Here is a 19,836-nt window from a genome sequence, read left to right on the forward strand (position 1 = left end):
GCAGCATACACCAAATGACCAAGGTCAAATTAGATCCCGGAATCTAATATTCCTCGAGTTCAAATGAATATTTGAAGCATCCAGATGCTAATTACATAGAATTTGTCCACAGCCCATGAGGCAGTGCCCGTATCACCAATGGTGTGGGCACCTTAAATCATCCAGGAGATTCTGCATTTGCCCGACACCAGGTTATAGCATAGGGTGACTCCGGTTTTTAAATAAAGGCTGGTGCATCCCGGGGGTTGTAGGCCAGAAGAGGCGCAGACTCTAGCGAATGGACTACTGCCGCACACGCTATTGGGACCGTTCGCTTATCCCGCGCCAATGAAGCTAGCACTCGGCGCAAACTGGGTTCCGTACGCTCGGTAATATTTGGTCGGCATGCTTGTGGGAGTAAGGTTAGGATGTGGATGCGACTTTTGTTGGCGGTGCTGGTAGCTGGACGAGCTGTTCAGAGTGTCGTCAGTGTCAAGTATGTGGTCGTGGAGACGAAGCAAGGGAAGATTAAAGGGGTGCGAGAGGATAACGACTATGGCTTAGGTAAGTTTTTCTCTTTTCCATTAAATATTTTTTCATACTTTCTTCTATCTAAAAGAAATCAATGGTCGTGATCAACTTTAGATGTGCAATCTTTCTGATAAAAATGTCTAGTAAAACTCATTAGAAATTCTGTTTAGGTCTTAGCTGAATGACATGACGTTTTATAGGTGCTTCAGCTAAATCACATGACCTTTTATATGTGTTCCATAAGACGATGAAACTCTGGTTGCTACAATTGTCCTTTTTAAAGTGTTTAGTGCACCATGTTAATGTACATCAAAATGCATTGGCTCGGTTTACTCCAGTGTGATGACTGGACGGTGGCGTTAGGCCCTCGAATCAGTTGCTACAGATCCTGCATTATTAGAAGTGCACAGGCCACTAATATCATCTACACGTAATACATGTACTGCACTATGAAGTCTGTACCAGTTGAAGAATGTTTATCACAACTCAATTTCATTATTGAGTTTCACTGAATTGAGTTCCTCCTCTTACCTTTCTTTGTTGGATGAACTCGTTTCTATCCAAGGATAGACAGGTATCATGGAGTGATACAAAAATCAAGGTGTGCTATGCTGATGCATCATCATGAATAAAGGAAACTACGTGACATCACTAACAATCGGGAGTTTGTACGCCCTGCTCTTTAAGGATACATTGTACCAACGTTAACACAGGGAACGGCGGGAGTCGTCAGAAAAAAAACGCCATATACATAGTGTTGCGTTTAGTCGTTTATAATAGCACGATATGATCACATGAAAATTTATCATTGAAGTTCGACTAATATTTCTATATATTAATGATGAATACCACATGTAATACTTTTTTATATCTGTGGAATCAAAAATTAATAAATTGTTGAAAAAATTTCATTAAGAAAACGCTGCAAGCAGGGTTCGAACCTGCGCGGGGAGACCCCATTGGATTTCGAATCCAACGCCTTAACCTCTCGGCCATTGCAGCCAGTTGGAGGCGTAACATGAGTTCATGAAGCTTACACTTAGAGCGATCTAAGCTTGAGTTTGACATCTGCAAATTTGGCAACTGTAGGCAAACCACACAGTTCGAGGCTCAATTGCACAATCCCTGAGAAATTCCTCAAAAAAGGTCATCACTACCAAAATATTCTATAGCTAACCCTTACCAAAACATCTCTTTGAAAGCATTTGTCAGGGATTCAAACAATCAAGCCCAGTTTGAAATTATTGTAATTTAAACCTTGCCGAAAATCTTAAATTCAATTTCAAACTGCATATCATTTTCAGCGAACGAACTCGGTATTTAAGAGAAGTGTGTTTCTACACTTAGTATGTATTAAACGCATTGGTGCCCAATAAGATAACAATTTACATGAAAAGGAACAAATTGGTTTTGTCAAGTTGTTCCTCGGGTCGGCATGTCTCTTGCATTTGTATTGCTGATCAAAGAAACACGCACAAGGTAATATTGTCTTAAGTGTGATTAGGAACAAATGCCACGACACTTCCGTATCACTAATTTAGTGGCATGCCTAATCCTCTGTAACTTGACAAATTCGCCTTAAAGCTGACGGGTCTAATAAACCCTCTCCAGTAAAGCCAAAGCCGAGCACTTGATCTGGAATGTTCAAAACGAAGTATTTGCCAAATAAAATGTAGACTTGAAAAATTAAAAAAAAAAAAAAAAAAAAAAAAATCGTAATCACCTGATGAGTTCGGCTCGCTGAACAATTGTCTTTTTGAAGATCACAGATCAGTCTAATTTAAATGGTCTAGATTACAATCTAGTTTGTACGTTTAACTCATTTGCGCTTAGAAACGCTGCCCATTGTTGACAGCGTACGAAGGGTGATCAGTAAGCTTTGACTGGACAAGAGTGTGTTCATTTCATGAAGGGTTGTTACTGTCATTTGATCGTGTCATCTTTTTAGATCAAGTAACAACACAAGTTGACAGTTATCTGGGCGTGCCGTATGGGAAAGCTGAAAGATTCGAGGTAAATTCCTTCAGAAATTGAACAGCCTACGATATTCTTAAGTTTGATAATGTTTCATTTGCACCGACATGAGTTCGATTCAGCCACCACTAACCTACTATTTCTGGGACCTACAGCGTAGATTGATTAAACCTTGCTTCACTGTTCTTGTTGAACATTGCGAAAATGTAAGAAATCATTTTTGACTAAGTTTTGGGTATGTTGTCAATTTTACAGTTGACACGTTTGGATGTTAAAACTGAACAAGTGAATCGGAAGGAAAATCAAAATTATGGTTCTCATCGAAGGAAAAACAGCATCGATCTAATCTGAATGTATGTCTGGTAGTACCCCCGGCATCATTGCATACTTATCAATTTCTTCGTTTACTCGAATCCTCTCGCACTTCTCTTGATGTAACATTTTCTTCTAGCGGGCCAAGTATCATCCCTTCTGGTTCGATGTCAAGGACGCTTTAGAGCCTGGACCAATGTGCCCTCAAGACCCTGACCCCCTATACGTACCGGTGAGGAGCCCACCGTCCCTGAATATGAGCGAAGAATGTCTTTATCTAAACATCTTCGCGCCGTATCAGGTAACTAAATTTGTCTGTGCATATATTGCATGGCCATGTCGAAAATCCAACTTAGCTGAAAGTGCAACATGATTTTAAAATACAACCTGGTATTAAGCAAGCTATTGTACACACAATGCTAATATGCATCGCACGGTAAACCCCTTATGCGTCTTGGGTTGGTGCATCTTTAAAGACGATCAAACGTCTTCAAAGTCCTTCCCGGTTTTGTTGATCGGATATCCCGTTTCTTTTTCCATACTGTTACCATAACCAGCTCAAGCTCGATTTGTCTTTCCAATTGTTGTGCAATTCAGCACGGTGTTTTATAGTTCTTGTGTATGAATGAGATGGAAGTCAATACTGTCATGAAGAACATTACAGTATAGTGCATCAAGCTCTCCTGATGATTCCGATCCGTGACTCCACTTATTAACGAGCAATCCTGGTCACAGACCCCAGAGAACTCAATGCATGTCAAGATTATTAGAGAGGACCCGATCGATTTTCGGGTTGTTACTGACGGGGTTGTCCGATTTATTTGGTAGCATGGCATATTCATCCTATGTGCTAACAGTAGGAGAGCGGGGCAATGAGTCTTAATGAAATAGCTTAGTATTGATCAAAGACTGAGTTTCACGACTCTTCCGTGGTGAGGCAGTGAGTTTAATATTTGCATCATTGCACCTTAAGAAGAGTGACTCAGACAATATGTATAGTTCTTCTTCTGTGGGAGGCAAATCTGCTCCCTAATTGTAGTCACATTATAGAGTCCTACTTGAGCAACTGGGACTAATTTCATTGGAGGCAATATTAAAATGGCCAGCAAATACGACGTCGTAACATTTTTGTGTCTCTGTACGGGCAACATTGGGACTGATGTATATGAAGAACATGGTAGAACCATCGTTCCGATACAACTTCTTATCGGCATGCATGGGCAAAGGCCAGTTGCTTCGCAGTCTGTCGGTGCGTCGTTGAACTGATCAGTGTGGCTAAGGATGCAGTGGTCCCGACAACGTGTCAAGATAGAAAGTTCATTATACTGTCTCAGTGGCGCTTCTCAGCCTCCTGGGGCCCGTGTCCTGGAACTTTAGGTGTCAAGACATGGGTCGACTTTGAACAGTTGCTGTAAATAATAATTTCAATCTTATGCCAATTTTCAATGAAAACTAATATGTCATACGATTATTATTTCTGACTTGAAGGGAAGCGGAGCCAATTACCCGGTCATGATGTACATCCATGGTGGAAGTTACGTCGACGGTTCGGGGGCAAATTACGATGGGTCAGTCCTCGCCCAATACGGCGTCGTCGTTGTCACCATAAACTACAGGTTGGGACTTTTAGGTAAGGCTCGTAAAAGGCATACCATCGCATCAAATGAGCCAATGACTTCGTGAATGTTTACCCTTGGTTGTTCAATTCGAATCTTGTCAACGTTTCGACGGGACACACTGTTTCTTCATGACAGCACGTACAAAGTTAAATTAGTGATGTACATGTATATCAGACTAAATCATGGTAGCAGAACCTTACAGGAACTGTTTCCATACCATATGCGTTATGTATGCAAGGACACTGTCAGTCATTCTTCGTATTTGCTTCTTGCATTAACTGTGCTCATCTGGTTTCTTTCTATTTCTCCCCACAAGGTTTCCTAAGCTCTGGCAGCGATGCCCTACCAGGGAACTACGGCTTCACGGACCAGGTCCTCGCCCTCCAGTGGATACAGGAAAACATAGAGGTGTTCGGCGGTGACCCGAATAAGGTGACCATCTTCGGGAACAGTGCTGGCGGATGGTTCGTCGGGCTTCATCTTCTGACGCAACAATCAAAAGGTGTGTTTACTGTCGCATTCGAAACTGCCTGAACTTAAAAGCCAGTTAGTCATTCAACAGGGGCACTAAGGGCTGCTACATTTGTATCAAAATGAAACATTTGCATTTTTCACAACACATACGAAAAGCTTCGAACGACGGCGTATGACGTATACATGCATGTAAATCTTTCGAGGTCGGGTTTTGAAGCGTTCCCCCATTCCTTGAGTACAACCTAGTATGATTTACGAGTGTCACGTAAATGTCCTCGCACGCTGGACTTGATGACACCACATACCTTCGTTCTTCATAGTTCGTTAGGATTGCTAAAGACATTGCTTAATGCGTCCATAATTAGACGAAGGGGAATTGACAAAGGGGATATTGTGTGCCATGCCTTTGTCGTTTAGGTCTATTTCACGGTGCAATTATCCAAAGTGCCCCGATACTCCCTGTGAGATTCAACCGCAGCGTCAACACTGCCGCCCAGTCCAGCTCAACCTTCAAGGAAGCCTCGACCCTGCTTGGTTGCGACCATGACAGTGCCGAAGACCGTATAATGTGCATCAAGGAAAAGTCATGGGAGATCATAGTTGACCAAACCAACATGGTGAGATGTTACATTCACTCAATAGTACTGTAGTAACCGCAAATAAATATCCATTGATTAACTTTTTTGCATGCTCTAACCTTTTATTCGTATCTGAACAATGAGTAAAAAAATTAAACAAGACGCTCTTGAACGAGATGTGAATGCATCTTTCTCAAGACTAATAGGTTTTTTATGTTTGACGGACATTGTTTCTTCGGTGATGATTGCTTTATTCCGAACAAGACAGGTCCTGGTCACTGGTACACCCACTGATTGTTTTGGCGCTGATGCTGGTACTCGAGATATTGGTGTTCTTTCTTTTCCTGTTGCAGATGTGGTATGAGGTGCGGCCAACAATAGATGGAGATATCATTAAGAAATCTCTCGAGAACTTGCTCGAGGCTGGTAAGGTGAATCGAGTACCGGTTATCATCGGACTGACCAAACATGAAGAGATGAGATTTCTTGCTGCAATGGAACTAATGGGAGGTGCGTATACTTGTCGTGATGAGCGGCCAACCACATATGTACCTTTTAGCGGAACTGGGAAATCCTTGCCCGTGTTAAACATTTAATCCCTATGATTCCTTGCGGTACATTGGCCATCAACGGGTACTCCATATCTTCCTCTTCTTTGCCAGCTTCTTCAGTTCCTTCCTGTTCTGTCCCCCAGGCTCACATTTGCTAGGGTACTGGGCTGCCAGGTTTATTTAATGGCGTCCCTCTGTTCGATTTACTTGTGGATTCCAACCGATGGCTTCTGATGTTTACCGATGTTTAAAATTTGCTAACATTACTTCATTTAAGATAAATCTGTGAAAAACCGCGACTCATTTAGGAAGATTCTGACAGATTCTGTTTACAAGTGGAACCACAGAGTCAACGTACCGGAGCAGGTTCTAGACGTTATTGAGTTTGAGTATCTCGATTGGGCTAATCCAGATGATCCAATAAGAATTAGGGAGGGACTGGAACAGGTGAGTCGTCTACTTCAAGTAAATGCCGTCATGGCGTCAAAATGTTGTTGTCTTAGAACGACGAAATAGTGAGTTCTGGCTTTAGATGCAATAATGTTTTCATTCAGGCCTGTAGCTAGGCGTTTTGTCATGGGGTCTAAAAATCGACTAACATCTGCATAAAGAAACGCTGGTGACGGTGATTCCTGAGGGCATTGTCTCCCACCCTTCTTGCTTCTTGCACTCTGAGAACTTAAATGCGTGAGTAAAGCCTGCTGTGCACTCCACTTTCTAGAGTCATCTTGTTCGTTACAGGCCCTAACAGATAAGAGAATGGTAGTGCCTACACTTCGCACGGCTACCCTTCTCAGCGCAGCGAACATCCCGACCTACCTCTACCAAGTACACCATCCTATCTCCATGAACCTCAAGAACCAGCCTTGGAAGTGGTGGCCCTGGCTGGGAAACTATACCTACCACGAATCTGACCTTGCGTTGGTGTTTGGCTTACCCTTCACGGGGAAGGCACTGGTACGAGTCTGGCACAAAGGCGCATACATGAATGAAGACAGGGTCCTCAGCAAACACATGATGGAGTTGTGGACGCAGTTTGCGAAGGAAGGGTGAGTGATCATGGAAAGTTTCGCATAGTTTGTTGATTCGCTGCAAAATGCGGCAGACGAACAAAATACCGTATTTCATATAAAACTTCAAAATCCAATGCATTCAAAATACTTACTTAAGCTTAATCGGACAAAGCATATTAAACCACGAACGCAGGTATACAATATACCTTTCATTCTCTCTGTTCTAGAAAACCAATGACAACGAGCGTAATGAAAGCCCAAGGGGTTGGCAATTGGGAAAAATATCACCCAAAACATGGGAACTATATCTACCTTTGTTACAATAACCTGACTATGGCACGGAAACTTCGGGCAAAGAGTGTCAGATTCTGGGAGAATCTAGTACCTGCCTTGCAAAAGAAGATGGGCTTGCTTCAAGACGCGGAGGCTACGAGATCTCAGTTGAGGGTATATTCAGCAGTGTTGTGGTTCCTCGTAGGAGTGTGTGGCCTACTGGTTACTGCCGTTATCATACTAGCTGTTAAACTTTCGCAGGCTAAGGGTGTCCGTCAAGGTGAGAGTTTGTGAGCGCTCCTCTAGCGAGAGTGGTCGAATAGCGTCCATGTTGGCAATATGGCTTGAGTAACTCTTACGTATTAAGCAGACATCTCTGATGTATTTCATCCGCTTGTCCCGTTTTCATCAACTCTATTGCATAATTGCCGAAGCTACTTTTGTCACAACTGGTTAAAACCGTTATGGCTATGATATTTTTTAATTAAAAGCGAGCAAGAGTCATATTTGACTCAATTATCTATATTACATATACTTGTCAGTGATTACATTTTACATTTTGAGTACCAGTGTTAAACATACGTGACGCTTTTTCATTTTTTCTCTCCGTTGTATAAGGCGTAAAAAATAAATTATTGTATTGACACAAACTGTATAATTTTTTTCTGCAACTACCTGCGATGACGCAAAGTATTGTATTATGCTACCAACGGGGCTCGAACCTTTGATTTTCCCATCGGTACGCTATACGGAATTCCAGACCTAACTTCTGAACCCCGAGCAACCTAAAATGTATGTCTTATGTACAGTGCCAGTGGAGTATTACATGTCCATGTAGCTAGAGACGAAGACGGTTCAAAGCATGGGGGCCTCTCTTTGGAGGAGACACTGCATTACGAGAACAATATATAAAAAGATAAAACGAAAAAGACGCCCACGCCAAGTATATATATTTCATCTTTTTTTTCTCGATACAATATGCCGAGGTTATCTGATACATGTACATTTGCAAATTTCACACCTTTTGGTATAAAATCTGTTACAGATCAGTCAACAACGAGTAAATTGTAAATCCGAACATAATTTCGTCTTTTCGACCAATCTTACCGAGCGGGTAGAAACTATCGCGTAACCTTCGTTCACTTAAATATACGGACTCTCGGTTGGTTTTTCTGCCACACGAAATATAGAGATATTTTTCGGGAAAATTTCATAAATATTTCTCATGGATTTAATGAGACGAACTTATCGGACGTATTATGCAGAGGTCGAAATCAGGCGATTAGTAGTTGTAATTAGCACTGCAAACCTTCTCTCGACCTCAAAGCGCCATATACACATCTTATTACAATAAAAATACTAACTACATGTACTGTACATACACCCACAACTTTTCTATATCTTTTTCGGATCGTCTACACCTACATTTAGTTCAATCATGCTATCTAACTGTTTACGATTCCAGCCAAACTAGTTAATATCCAGCTTGAAAAATTTTATTATGTACAGATAAAATACAATGTACAGCATTATACAGTGTTTAGATGTAAATACGTCATTCATATTTTTTTCTTCTTTGCCATACCAGATTCATTTGCGTCAACACTCACATTATGACATCCACGGAAAACCCATTTACCTGATGCATGTTGTACTCCTGAAACTTATACCCACTGTCCTTGAGAGTACGTTATTTTCCCCGTAAGCAATCACACATTAGTGTCCTCGGCTTCTATATTCCGTGACGGGCGTTTCCTCATATTTGCGTGGATATCAAACGACTTTGCTCGTCCCCGCTTGCTGTCCCAGCTTTCCATTTCCTCTACGTTCTGGGGGAGCGGCCTTCCCAGGGTCTCTGGTAGCAGGAGGGCGAGAAGTCCTACCAGCACGGAGAGACATCCAAATATGACCCCAGGTAGCCAGAACACCTTTCGCATCTTAAACGAAGAACAGTGATTTATTTAAGATTTATTTATTAACATACATGTATGGACTGATGATTGCATTACCCGTGAACCAGTACAATAGACGATCATTTGTGGTGATGAAGGTGCATCCTTGGTATTCGGAACCATTGTGGATTGGCACTTCAAAGCAATTATACTAGTACAATGTACGTACTTACCAGCAATGATGAAAATGGTGCCAGCATTCCGGCAACTCGAGCTGCAACCGAACACACACCCATACTTGTATTCCTGGAAAAAGAAATTCGAGGATGTTCGAAACGCCATGTTAAAGATAACCAAAAAGCGACAATTTCGCGACAGTTATGGATACAAGGATTTCAAAAATAAGTATCGAGCCACAACGTCAGCCACATGATAGACCCAATGAAAGCACGGCATATAATGAAGGGATTACGATGACGTTGGTGATGATGATAAAGTTTCACTAAGTTGATGATGATGTCGATGACGACGACAACTACGATGACGATGATGATATAGATGATGACAGATTGCATTGAAGTTCTTATCTTACCTCACATTGGTAGGGAACAACTCGCCGGCGTAGAGGAAGACCTCGCCGAAAGATGCTGATATTCCGAATTTACCGATCATGTTGAAGCAGATAACAAGGCCGGTCAGGTCAGTCCCACTGGCTGAAAGAAGTGATTTTATCGATTCATTCGCACCTCGGAGAGAGAATACAAGCCAGGGGGGTGTAATTGTTACTTGGTATAAGCAAATGTCACTGAAAAGCACAACCAGTCATGCCAGTTGAGGCAGTCATAAGCTAAAATGTCACTCATCAAGCAGGTATAATGATATTCAAGCATATAAATATCCTCTTTGCAAGTATTACACGTAGCCTCCATATTGTACAGTCACTATGCAGTACATTATATATTGCGTTCTCGCAATGTTATCGAACAGAAATATTTCACTTTTAAAGATTGAATGTTATCATGACCAACCTGTTTTAGCAGGGATTGCTATAGATATTACAAGACCGACGCCTGCGATAGTATGATATATACAAAGAGGAATTCGCCGCCCGAAACTGCAAAAAAGCAAGACGTGTCAACTATCGATTTAGGACAATTAACCGGAGTAAGGTGCAAACTATTAAAAATATCGTAGGCCAATATTAGTATGTGACTTGATCTCTAAGCTCTTAACATATCGCCGTAACAACTTTCTTCTTTTACCAGGACAAGGAAATTAGTTAATAAGCACAACTACGCTTTGACTGAAAAAACAGTGATAAGTCTAGATAAGATAAGACTTATCACTGTTTTGTAGTCAAGAATATATTATATTCTTGACTACAGGACTGCAGACATTATCAACTGGTGTATCAACAGGTGTATGAGTCAAATTGACCTTTTTTGTCTTATTTCTGGATGATTGCTGCACGAATCACTCGAAGCTCTCGAATAACAGTATCTTTTAGATTTTCAATGGTGGTGTGTGGATACAGTTAACTTTAGTTATTATGTGGCAAGATATCTAGAAGGCATACCGTTTTAAAACGAAATAACTTTGACCGTAAGCTATCATTTCTACCAATCCACTGACGAAGTAGTTCATGTATCTATTTCCGGCAAGGTCAGCGGTACTCAAGGACAAACCGAAGTACACTAAACTATTCACGAACCTGAAAATATAAATATCATTACCTATCACCCAATTTATGCTCCATTTCGGTGATAAGAATTGACAAAACAACATATGCATTTTCCGGCCTGCTGCGTGATGCTGCAGGCGAGTATCTTCCAAAGGACCACAAATGCTCAAGAATATACTGGTGTTATGCAAACACGCATCATAATAAATTATTTACAACAAGCCTTTGTGTGTACAAAACTGAATTAAAAGCATTCATCAGTGCAGAAATTTCTCTAAGTTCGCGAACGCCTATCCTATTGTTCGACATCAAACAATGGGGTATTTGACGCTTCGTGGGCTTTGTGATCCTTCTATATACACGTACAATGGTTTTCACAGGTATTAAGAGTGAATGCGAGTCAACAAAGCGAATATTATGAACAGCTAAACACCTTTGGTGATGACGTAACGCACTGCAGGATTGTATTTAATGTCAGTTCCTGGCTCGAGGGCAAGGCGAACACATACTATGTGTGTGTGGTCACTCCAATGTAAAAGTGGTAGGCCTCCAGTTTACAGGTTCACTTCATGGATTTCCGAATTTTCTGGCCAGGTCATCATGTGACTGTGATATACGGTGATATGCTGGACATTTTAGGTTGTCCTCGTGAATCTTAATGATATATTGAACATTATGGATTGTTTTTTCTGAATCTTAGCGATATCCTGAATATGCTGGGAATGCTCTTTGGTAGGTTAAGGGACATGTGAGATTGTAATGTAAACAGCATGTACATGTGCGACCGTAATCTAGATTGATATTCAAAATTGAAGGTGGGTTTCTACATTACTACTATTAGTAATGAGAGAAGTGAGACATCACCAAGGGTAAGTATAACACCTGTGCTTGTTGTCGCTTTACACTCATAAGGCCTACATACGTCCGTGGGCCACACGACATCAAATACAAGTATTCACGATTCCCGACATAAAAGGCTGGTGTACGCATGTCAACTCACCAAAGGGCGCACATGATAGCAAGATAGAGCCGCAACTTTGGGTGACGAAATATTGTAAGGATATTGTCTCGCCTCTTCTGTCCCTCTTTGGGCTCGGGTTTCTTTTTACAGCAGTTGAATAAAGCCTTCACATCAAACTTCTTCTTCTGATTGTCTTCTTTCTTATCTTCTGTGTTCTCTATCTCTGTTTTCTCTTCGTCTTTGCTGGACACGTCTCCGTCTTCCATGGAGTTGAGGATTGGACTCCCTGCCAGAGCTGTATGTATTTGAAAGAATTGCGTAAGATAAGGATGACCTTTGTCTCCAAACACACGTTTAATTTCATACAATGCTGATTTTTAGGAACAATTTTGAATGGCGGTGCCGGTACCATATTATCAAGTCTGCTGAGACCCTAGGCTTACACACTCGCAAATCCTAGATTTTATTATGTACTCGGATCGTACGGACATAAAGTCCTTAGAACATTGCGGTCATGACGATGTATCCTTCTCCATCAGTTGGCATGAATCAACCATTTGAATACCAAGATGTGTAATACTGTGTTAACACTATTTAGCCGGTTATTTCAGGCCTGATGATGCCATACAGTAGCGAACAGCCTAGGACCAGGGAATTAAAGGTGACTTCTCACTCTGCTTGAAAGAAGTGCATGTTTGATAATATGATAGAGTGGGCATATCAGGAAACGGCTAAATAGTACTCTTTCATTGACACTTTCTTTCAATTACAACATGGGATATGGCCTACCTGATTTTCCAGTAAACGGGTGTGCAGGGTAGTCCTTCAGACCATTGAACTTAGCAATCTTTCGCAACTGTTCCTCCGCTTCTTTTTCTTTGTTGTTGGCCACTTGCCATGGCACGGATTCTGGATATATCCTGAAAAAAATCGGTAAATCAAAACAAAAGAATGCAAGCAAATTACATCAAAGACAGCATGGGAACAACAGACTCGACATAGAGTTCGAAATGTTCTAGATTTATTCCAGATCTAGCTATTACTGAATGATTCAGAAACAATTCATTCGTGTCCGTCTGCAAACGTCGAAAATCCAAAAACGTTTTATAAGATTATCAGCTAAGATCTTATTCTGTTTCGCGTGCATGTGCTCGGTCATTCGTAACAAGATTCTGGTAAAAACATTGCAACGCTTGTACATGCGCATGAACATGTACACAAAACTGAACAAGGTTTCAGCTATGAATCTTAAAGATGCTTATCATGATTTTCGACTTGGAGGTATAGCGTGAAGCAATAAACCTGTAGTAATCTAAGTCAGAAATACTCACCAGAATCCGACAACAGTGACAACCATGGGCAAGGATATCGCCAGTTGGAACATCCTCCAGTCTCTGACCGCATATCCTATACCTGCCTGGATCATCATGGCTACGGCCCAGAACGTCTGAACGATGATACCGGCGAAGGTTCGTTGATCAGCTGGGAAGATCTCACAGCAGAGAACAAACCCGGACAGCACAATTCCCTTAAAGAAGAGACAGCATTAAAAGTGAGTGCAGATGCTCTTAAACAACTTGACCAGAACGAAGATCAAGTGCAAGAGACCATCGATCCGCGGTGTTAGTTATAACCATGAGGTGCACTCTGGTTATTTTCGTCGATCGTAAGATATACATGTACAGCACCGGCGAAATGTTTTGGAGAACATGCTACGTTTCTTAAACTAAGATATCAAAATGCGAAATAACATGGAAAATGATAAGCTTTTGCACCGAAACGGTTCCATACATTTTCAACGCGTAAGCTTAATTGTCAGCATTAGTTGAACTATGCACGATTAATGTGTACGTGACAATGCTTTTGATTTTGTAATTTTCAAAATGATAAATAAATGGCTGGTATGGGAGATATATGATTCTAGATTACAGATTTCGATGCATCAATTTCCAATTTCTGTAATTGCAGTGGCGATACTCTAGACTCGGTAAAGTCCATTATTTTTATATTCAATGATATGAATACCGCCAAGTAGGCGGTGCATGTACGCAAACGATCGGTTTGAAATGCATACGCTTTTGTGTACATTGTATTTACTTGTACCACAAGTAACTAGAAATAAACATTGTCCCTGTACAGTAACCAGATGTACTAAAGTGATGAATATTGACATTGACAGTGTGTTGGTACAAAGGATGTTTTCAGATGATTTCTAATGACTACGTCAGCTTACCTGTTGCAAAGCCCCTGTGAGAAATCGAAAGAAGGTGAACACGTAGTAATCGTTTATGAAGACCTGTATGGTCCCAATGATGACCATAGCCCAATTCACGCCAATGAACACTGGTTTCCTGCCGAAGTTATCGGACAAAGTGGTGAACACCATTGCTCCTGCCATGACGCCGAGAACGAAAAATGTCTGGGTCATGTCCTTCATGTATTCTCTTTCGCACACAAGTTCCCACTGAAAAACAAGATTTGAACGGTTAATAACCGTGTGTATGTAGTGATAGAGCAAATGCTCGAACGAGTTGGATGGTGGAGAAAGATGTTCCTTTGTTCAGTAATGTTGCGACATGCATCGCCTGATATCTTTAAAAAAACAAATGGTTGGCCGAAAACCTTTCATTTTATTTCCACCTTCTTGCCCAGAAGATCTAGCCCAGTGTTCTGTTTTTGGTTATCCCCATATTATTTCATAGTTTCCATACCATAAACAGCTACATGTAGCGTGACCATTATTTTTCCGAAGTAGGATTTAGGGAAGTATATGTACACGTCAACCTGTTCTCAATACATATCTTTGGCTAACAGGAAAATAATTCAGTTATAATGTTCGGGGAGGGAATTGTACTGATGTTCATCTGTTGGATGCAAAATTATTAGCGTCCAATGCTTGATCGTTGTTTCAAGAATAATTTTGCGAAACTTACCTCCATAACAATCGTATTCTTATAATCCGTGATATATGTGAATCCATCGTTACAAGGCACCGAGACATTGTTGTAGACCACGCCATTTAAAGTTTGATTTCCAAAGATGTGACACTTGTCTCGCACTTGCTTTCCTTCGTCATTTCTGACCATTGGGATACTTGTGTTCGCCTCGCCAGGGGGCACCTTACAGTGGTAGTCTGGCACGCCACCTGGAGGAATAAATACAACAGCTCTTTGAGAGATCACATTCCTCTAGCACGGTAAAAGTTGCTTACATTGTCTTCTAACTTTAGATTTGCATACATGAAGTAAAGGATGGTTGTAGAACGTCTAACTTGTTGTGTAGCAAAACTCCTTAATAGATTTTGATTAGCAAAGTATTGTTAAAGCCCTTCGTGTTCATTTTTTCGTGTGACTCAGGTAGAGATAAAACTAAACATTGCCGAGCGATGAAAGATCTATGTTGTTATATCGCTACGTTCAACGGTACGCGCATGCGTACATTAATTGTTTGGGCGAAATGTTAGAGTAGTGTTGACCAACCAACTTCAACAGTAAACTCGTCCAGACTGCAATATTGCAATGGTATTGAACAGGCTTGGACATTGACTTGTAACTACCATCAACACATGATCAGCTTCAGACATCATGTCACGTGTTTAGGATTGCGGAATTAATTAGAACTTGAAGAGCAGAACATTGTCTCCGGAGTACTTTCAGACAATTACTGAAGTGGGTACAGCCATAGCGTAATGGAGGCATTAATTGGAGAGAGCAATTGTAATGCTTATCAAGATTAATAGGGCCTTTGCAGAAGAGGGAAATACGCCATTATATTATTCAGACCAGAATGTTGAATGACACTACGACAAGGTCAATGGCAAAAATAAATCTGCTTTCAATGTTTTGAGAGCTATAATTGGCGCAACAAATATGAATAATAACTACTGTTGTGACCTAATGGGGTGCAAAATCGGCATGATAGAATCAGATATCTGGTACAGAAGTCTTAACCAAAGTACTATATCTATATAGAGAGGATTTCTTTAAATTTTAGATGCCGACACCTATCAACGTGATTAAAAGGTTTGCTATGAGATGTTCTTCCCTTGGCTTGGCTATTTCCTAGTTACATTTGTGCGCAAAGGTTTGCGTGTGTATATCATGATAATAAGTCCAAAGAAAACGACAGTAATTAGGATGTTCATGCAACATGCAATATTCGCCGGTCGAATCATAGTCACTGAACTACTCCTTAATCAAGATTGAACCCAGTTAGTTCAAATCATTTTATGATGACGATTGCACAGTTGTATGGTAGTCCTCTCCACAGCCGATGCAAGTCGAATACACCATGATTACGTGTATGTCACCAACACAGTACTTGGCTGATTAATTACATATTAAGGCTAATTGACCTAGTACGAGTAAAGCTAAATACATGTATATGATAATGTGACCAAAATAATAAGTCAGCTAAGAGGATAGACGGATGATAATGGTCAAAATCAATGTTTTTCTTTATATAATTGTTCATGGTAAGAGCTAAAATTTGCCCATTTCTCTTCTGCAGACATAAACGATGATATTCGCACAGAACTAATACATGTTTTACTCACGGCTCTTCTTTCAAACACTCCGATGTCGTAAAAGTACGCTTGTATCATGCACAAATGACTCGACTGGTTTTTTTATATAAAAACAAAACACCTGCCAAACCCACCCGGTCACATAGCGCCCATAAGATCACATGACAGAGCCATTATCGAAGAGTAGCAATCCGTGTAATTCGCTTTTTGTATAAGATGCGTTAACTATCAGAGATAAAAAGCACAAATTATAGGTTGATTATAATAATATCATAGTATTTAGGCCATGCTGGATGAAGGAACGAGTAACATCGAATAAACCATTGTAAGCTCAAACAATTAAAAGCCAAATAGTACTGATGACTATATACCAAGATTGTTTTTCAATAACATTTTGGCGCGTTTTTATTGGCTTTATACATACTAACGGCATTCGGAAATCAGCGCTTGTCCACCTAAATAACAAAGGAAGCCGCCATTATTCATGTGTGCAGCAGGGTATGCTTGTAGCACGAGTGATTCAAAATGATCCAAGTTATTATGTTACCGGTATTTCGGATGTTTTCGAAATATCATTTTTCAAAGAGTACATTTATTTGGGAAATCTGTGACAAAAAGTATAATGCATTGACACTGCACGTTTGATAACTGCAGAGTGTCGAGATCGTTAGAATGCTCACAGTATTTCATACTCCAGTCCTCGTCAATGATCGCAAAAGCCTTACGTGTACTTATCCGTTGTGTTATTCTGTATTTTGACATAATATGCATGATGGAAAGGGTTACAGCAATTCATATATTTTGTGTTAAACGCCTCATTAGAACCAACATTTAGTAATAATGGCAATGAATAGTCGACAATTATGCTACCTGATATATTCGCCAACCTATTTCTATGACATTATTCCCACCGATTGGACTTGGGAGCATAAATCAAGGTCTGCATGCCGGTTACATACCTCCAATCGCTAATTTCAGAATCTCCCAACACCGAACATAATATTGTCAAGATAAAACCAAAGAAAACAAACTGCCGTTGTCCACCCTTGCCCTTTCAGACGCAAGAACCCACCACAGCGAATGAGGACAATCATAAAATGTTCGGCAAATGAAAACTTACTTATCATGCGTATTCTGCCCAGAAAGCACGGCAATAACTGATCATGGCTTGTGGTTTAGATTATAGCGTATTCCAGCTGAGAGAAAGTGTTGATAAGGAAACATTGGTTTGAGGAAACGACGTTGTCGCAGTTATCTAATACTCCCCGAAGCTAGCATTGGTAACAGAGAACCTTACTATTGACATGTTAGTCCAGGATGTCCCCTATCACCTCACACCAACCACGAACCCCCTGGATCTCGTTTTTTTCCCACCATGGTAATTTTAAAACGAACAAGTAGGGCGATAGTTGACAATACACGACTAGAGTTCTGGCGGTCTCGGCACAACCCTTGCGAAATTCTTAGAAGCTTTGTCATCATTGCTTTAATACGTTGTAGCTTTAGTCTGTTGCTTCACAGGTGTGAGAAGTTAAGCCTCCCGCTTGTAAATGGTCTAGATAGGCATTGGCCTAGTCAAGTCACGAGGTGTGGCGCCCATTTTGTAATTGAAAGTTCGCCGTAGGCCCCAGTCAAAGCATTTAGTCACTAAGTCAGCGTCATTAGTAACGTTTTCATTAAGCACATTATTCCCATGTCTGGTTGAAGGGCAATGGTATAAAGCAGTTTGACCCATTAGTGATAATGGCAACAGCCGTAAATATAATATACAGTGATCATGCATGCTTGCAATTTATGAAACCAGTACAAATATTTCGGTCTTAACATGCATTGCATATCTTACGTACTTTAAAGTCATTTCTAAGTGGTCGCACATCAGACTTATGACTTGAATTCTGATCACAGGCCTGATCTTTGACCCAATAATAAGACTTGGACGTACTTGCAAATTTGGTTAAAGTTTATTTGATTTCAAACAGCGGGTAAACCAATTGCTGATCGTAAATAAGTGTGCTAGAAAGCAACCCGGCAAAGGCAGCGAGGGTATTCAATCATGCACTAAAATTCACAAGGGGATCATGTCAAACATTGTAAAAGTTTAGAAAACTTGTCAAATTCATTAGAATTTGATAACTTGAGGTAGTTCGCCCATCCCTACGACCTAATAAATTAAGTTTCCAAATTTTACAATGTTTTTAATTGCACACAATCCACTCATGCACGACGCCTACGATATAACTCACCAAGGAACACGATGGCCAACACATGCCAACATGCCGGAAATGTGGTGCTGACACTGAGGACGACATAGATGACAACATGCCAGCGGCTAAATCTTCCCAGCAAGGCCAAAGCTTCATCCACTTCCATTGCCATCCTTGCAGCTGCTTAGGTCCGTAACTGTTAACAGCGTAATCGGAACCAATGCCCGAGGTCGAGTCTCGGAAAAAACGATCATGAAGTCCACCGCACTCCGCCGGCGCTCGTCCAATTGTTTGACCGAGACAATTCGCTATCCGATCGGCGAATCTTCATATATAGCTTCCCATTGGCTTTTGACAAGCAACCGCCGGCTTGACCGTTTATTGTAATTGGGGCATTTGGTAAGTATTGGAGGTTGGGAATGGTTAGTAACTAGGTTAATAAATATATGATGCCATGGTAAGCTTAAGCTGTTTGAACCGCTATCATGCCTATTATGACTGCGCGCTGTGAGCTGTCGCCGTCCGGGAACCTGATATTTGTGAAGTCAGGTCATCTGGCTATTGCAAGCCTCCGTCTCTTTTTCCGGACAAGAGTTGCCCATGGTCTTAATGTCACAATTGTTAATTTGGAAATGAAGTTTTGAATCTTTGAGTCGAGGTTGTATTACGATGTAGTTTTGTCATTAAATTGTAAAGTCGAGTTTTGAATTTCGAGATCACGCTCAAAATTTCGAAGTTAACTTTTGAATTCCGATTTCGAGTTTCGAAGAGCAACATTTTTAGTAACAAGGTATGCTTTTCAATTTCGTAGTCAAGTTTTGAATTCTTAATTTCAGAACAGCCCTCTTGGCTTTCATATGCATTTTTTTTCTTTTATCGTTGGTGAGGCTTAGCAACAACTACAGTCAAGGAAACACTAAAGTAGAGGTTATGTACGCCCAAATACTTGAGAACAATATATTATCCACTTGTTGGGAACGATTGGTAAATTAACCGTAAATGATCACCAAATCTCAGTTAATGGATAGTTTCCTCTACGACCACTCTTAAACCACTTGTTTTTTTCGTAGTCTAATACTGTTGTTTGTAATGTATCTGCATACACAAGGTAGGCCAATAGTTAAAATTGCAGCGTATTGTTTAATAGGTAGATAATTGAAGCTCTTGACCGACAAAGTGAACAGGACTACCGTGGATGGAGCAACTGGGGCGTCGCCTGTGAGATTGGGAAAGATAGAGCTCCAACGAAAATGTTTTTCCAAACTTTTG

At 40.7% G+C, this 19,836-nt stretch overlaps 2 protein-coding genes and 1 non-coding gene across 3 annotated transcripts; 1 reads left to right on the forward strand and 2 right to left on the reverse strand.

Moving 5' to 3' along the window:
- The first annotated feature begins 157 nt into the window (after positions 1–157).
- Positions 158–7,954, forward strand: LOC135483192 (cholinesterase 2-like). Its single transcript, XM_064763839.1, has 10 exons — positions 158–543; positions 2,459–2,523; positions 2,936–3,097; positions 4,285–4,426; positions 4,732–4,917; positions 5,307–5,506; positions 5,821–5,977; positions 6,296–6,465; positions 6,760–7,067; positions 7,259–7,954. The coding sequence occupies exons 1-10, from the start codon at positions 408–410 to the stop codon at positions 7,596–7,598; spliced, it is 1,866 nt and encodes a 621-aa protein (XP_064619909.1). The 5' UTR covers positions 158–407; the 3' UTR covers positions 7,599–7,954.
- Trnas-cga (transfer RNA serine (anticodon CGA)) lies at positions 1,431–1,512 on the reverse strand. Its single transcript has one exon. It is a non-coding gene; the product is annotated as a tRNA-Ser (tRNA).
- On the reverse strand, positions 7,921–18,891 carry LOC135483195 (organic cation transporter protein-like). The gene is made up of 11 exons (XM_064763843.1): positions 18,607–18,891; positions 14,772–14,983; positions 14,072–14,302; positions 13,170–13,366; positions 12,628–12,758; positions 11,878–12,133; positions 10,773–10,907; positions 10,225–10,310; positions 9,789–9,909; positions 9,430–9,502; positions 7,921–9,241 (listed from the first exon to the last, which is right to left on the reverse strand). Exons 1-11 carry the CDS (start codon positions 18,737–18,739, stop codon positions 9,014–9,016), a joined length of 1,803 nt encoding a protein of 600 aa, XP_064619913.1. The 5' UTR covers positions 18,740–18,891; the 3' UTR covers positions 7,921–9,013.
- Positions 18,892–19,836: the final 945 nt, after the last annotated feature.

The sequence above is a fragment of the Lineus longissimus genome, chromosome 2 (genome assembly GCF_910592395.1).
Source record: "Lineus longissimus chromosome 2, tnLinLong1.2, whole genome shotgun sequence".
Classification (NCBI taxonomy): domain Eukaryota; kingdom Metazoa; phylum Nemertea; class Pilidiophora; order Heteronemertea; family Lineidae; genus Lineus; species Lineus longissimus.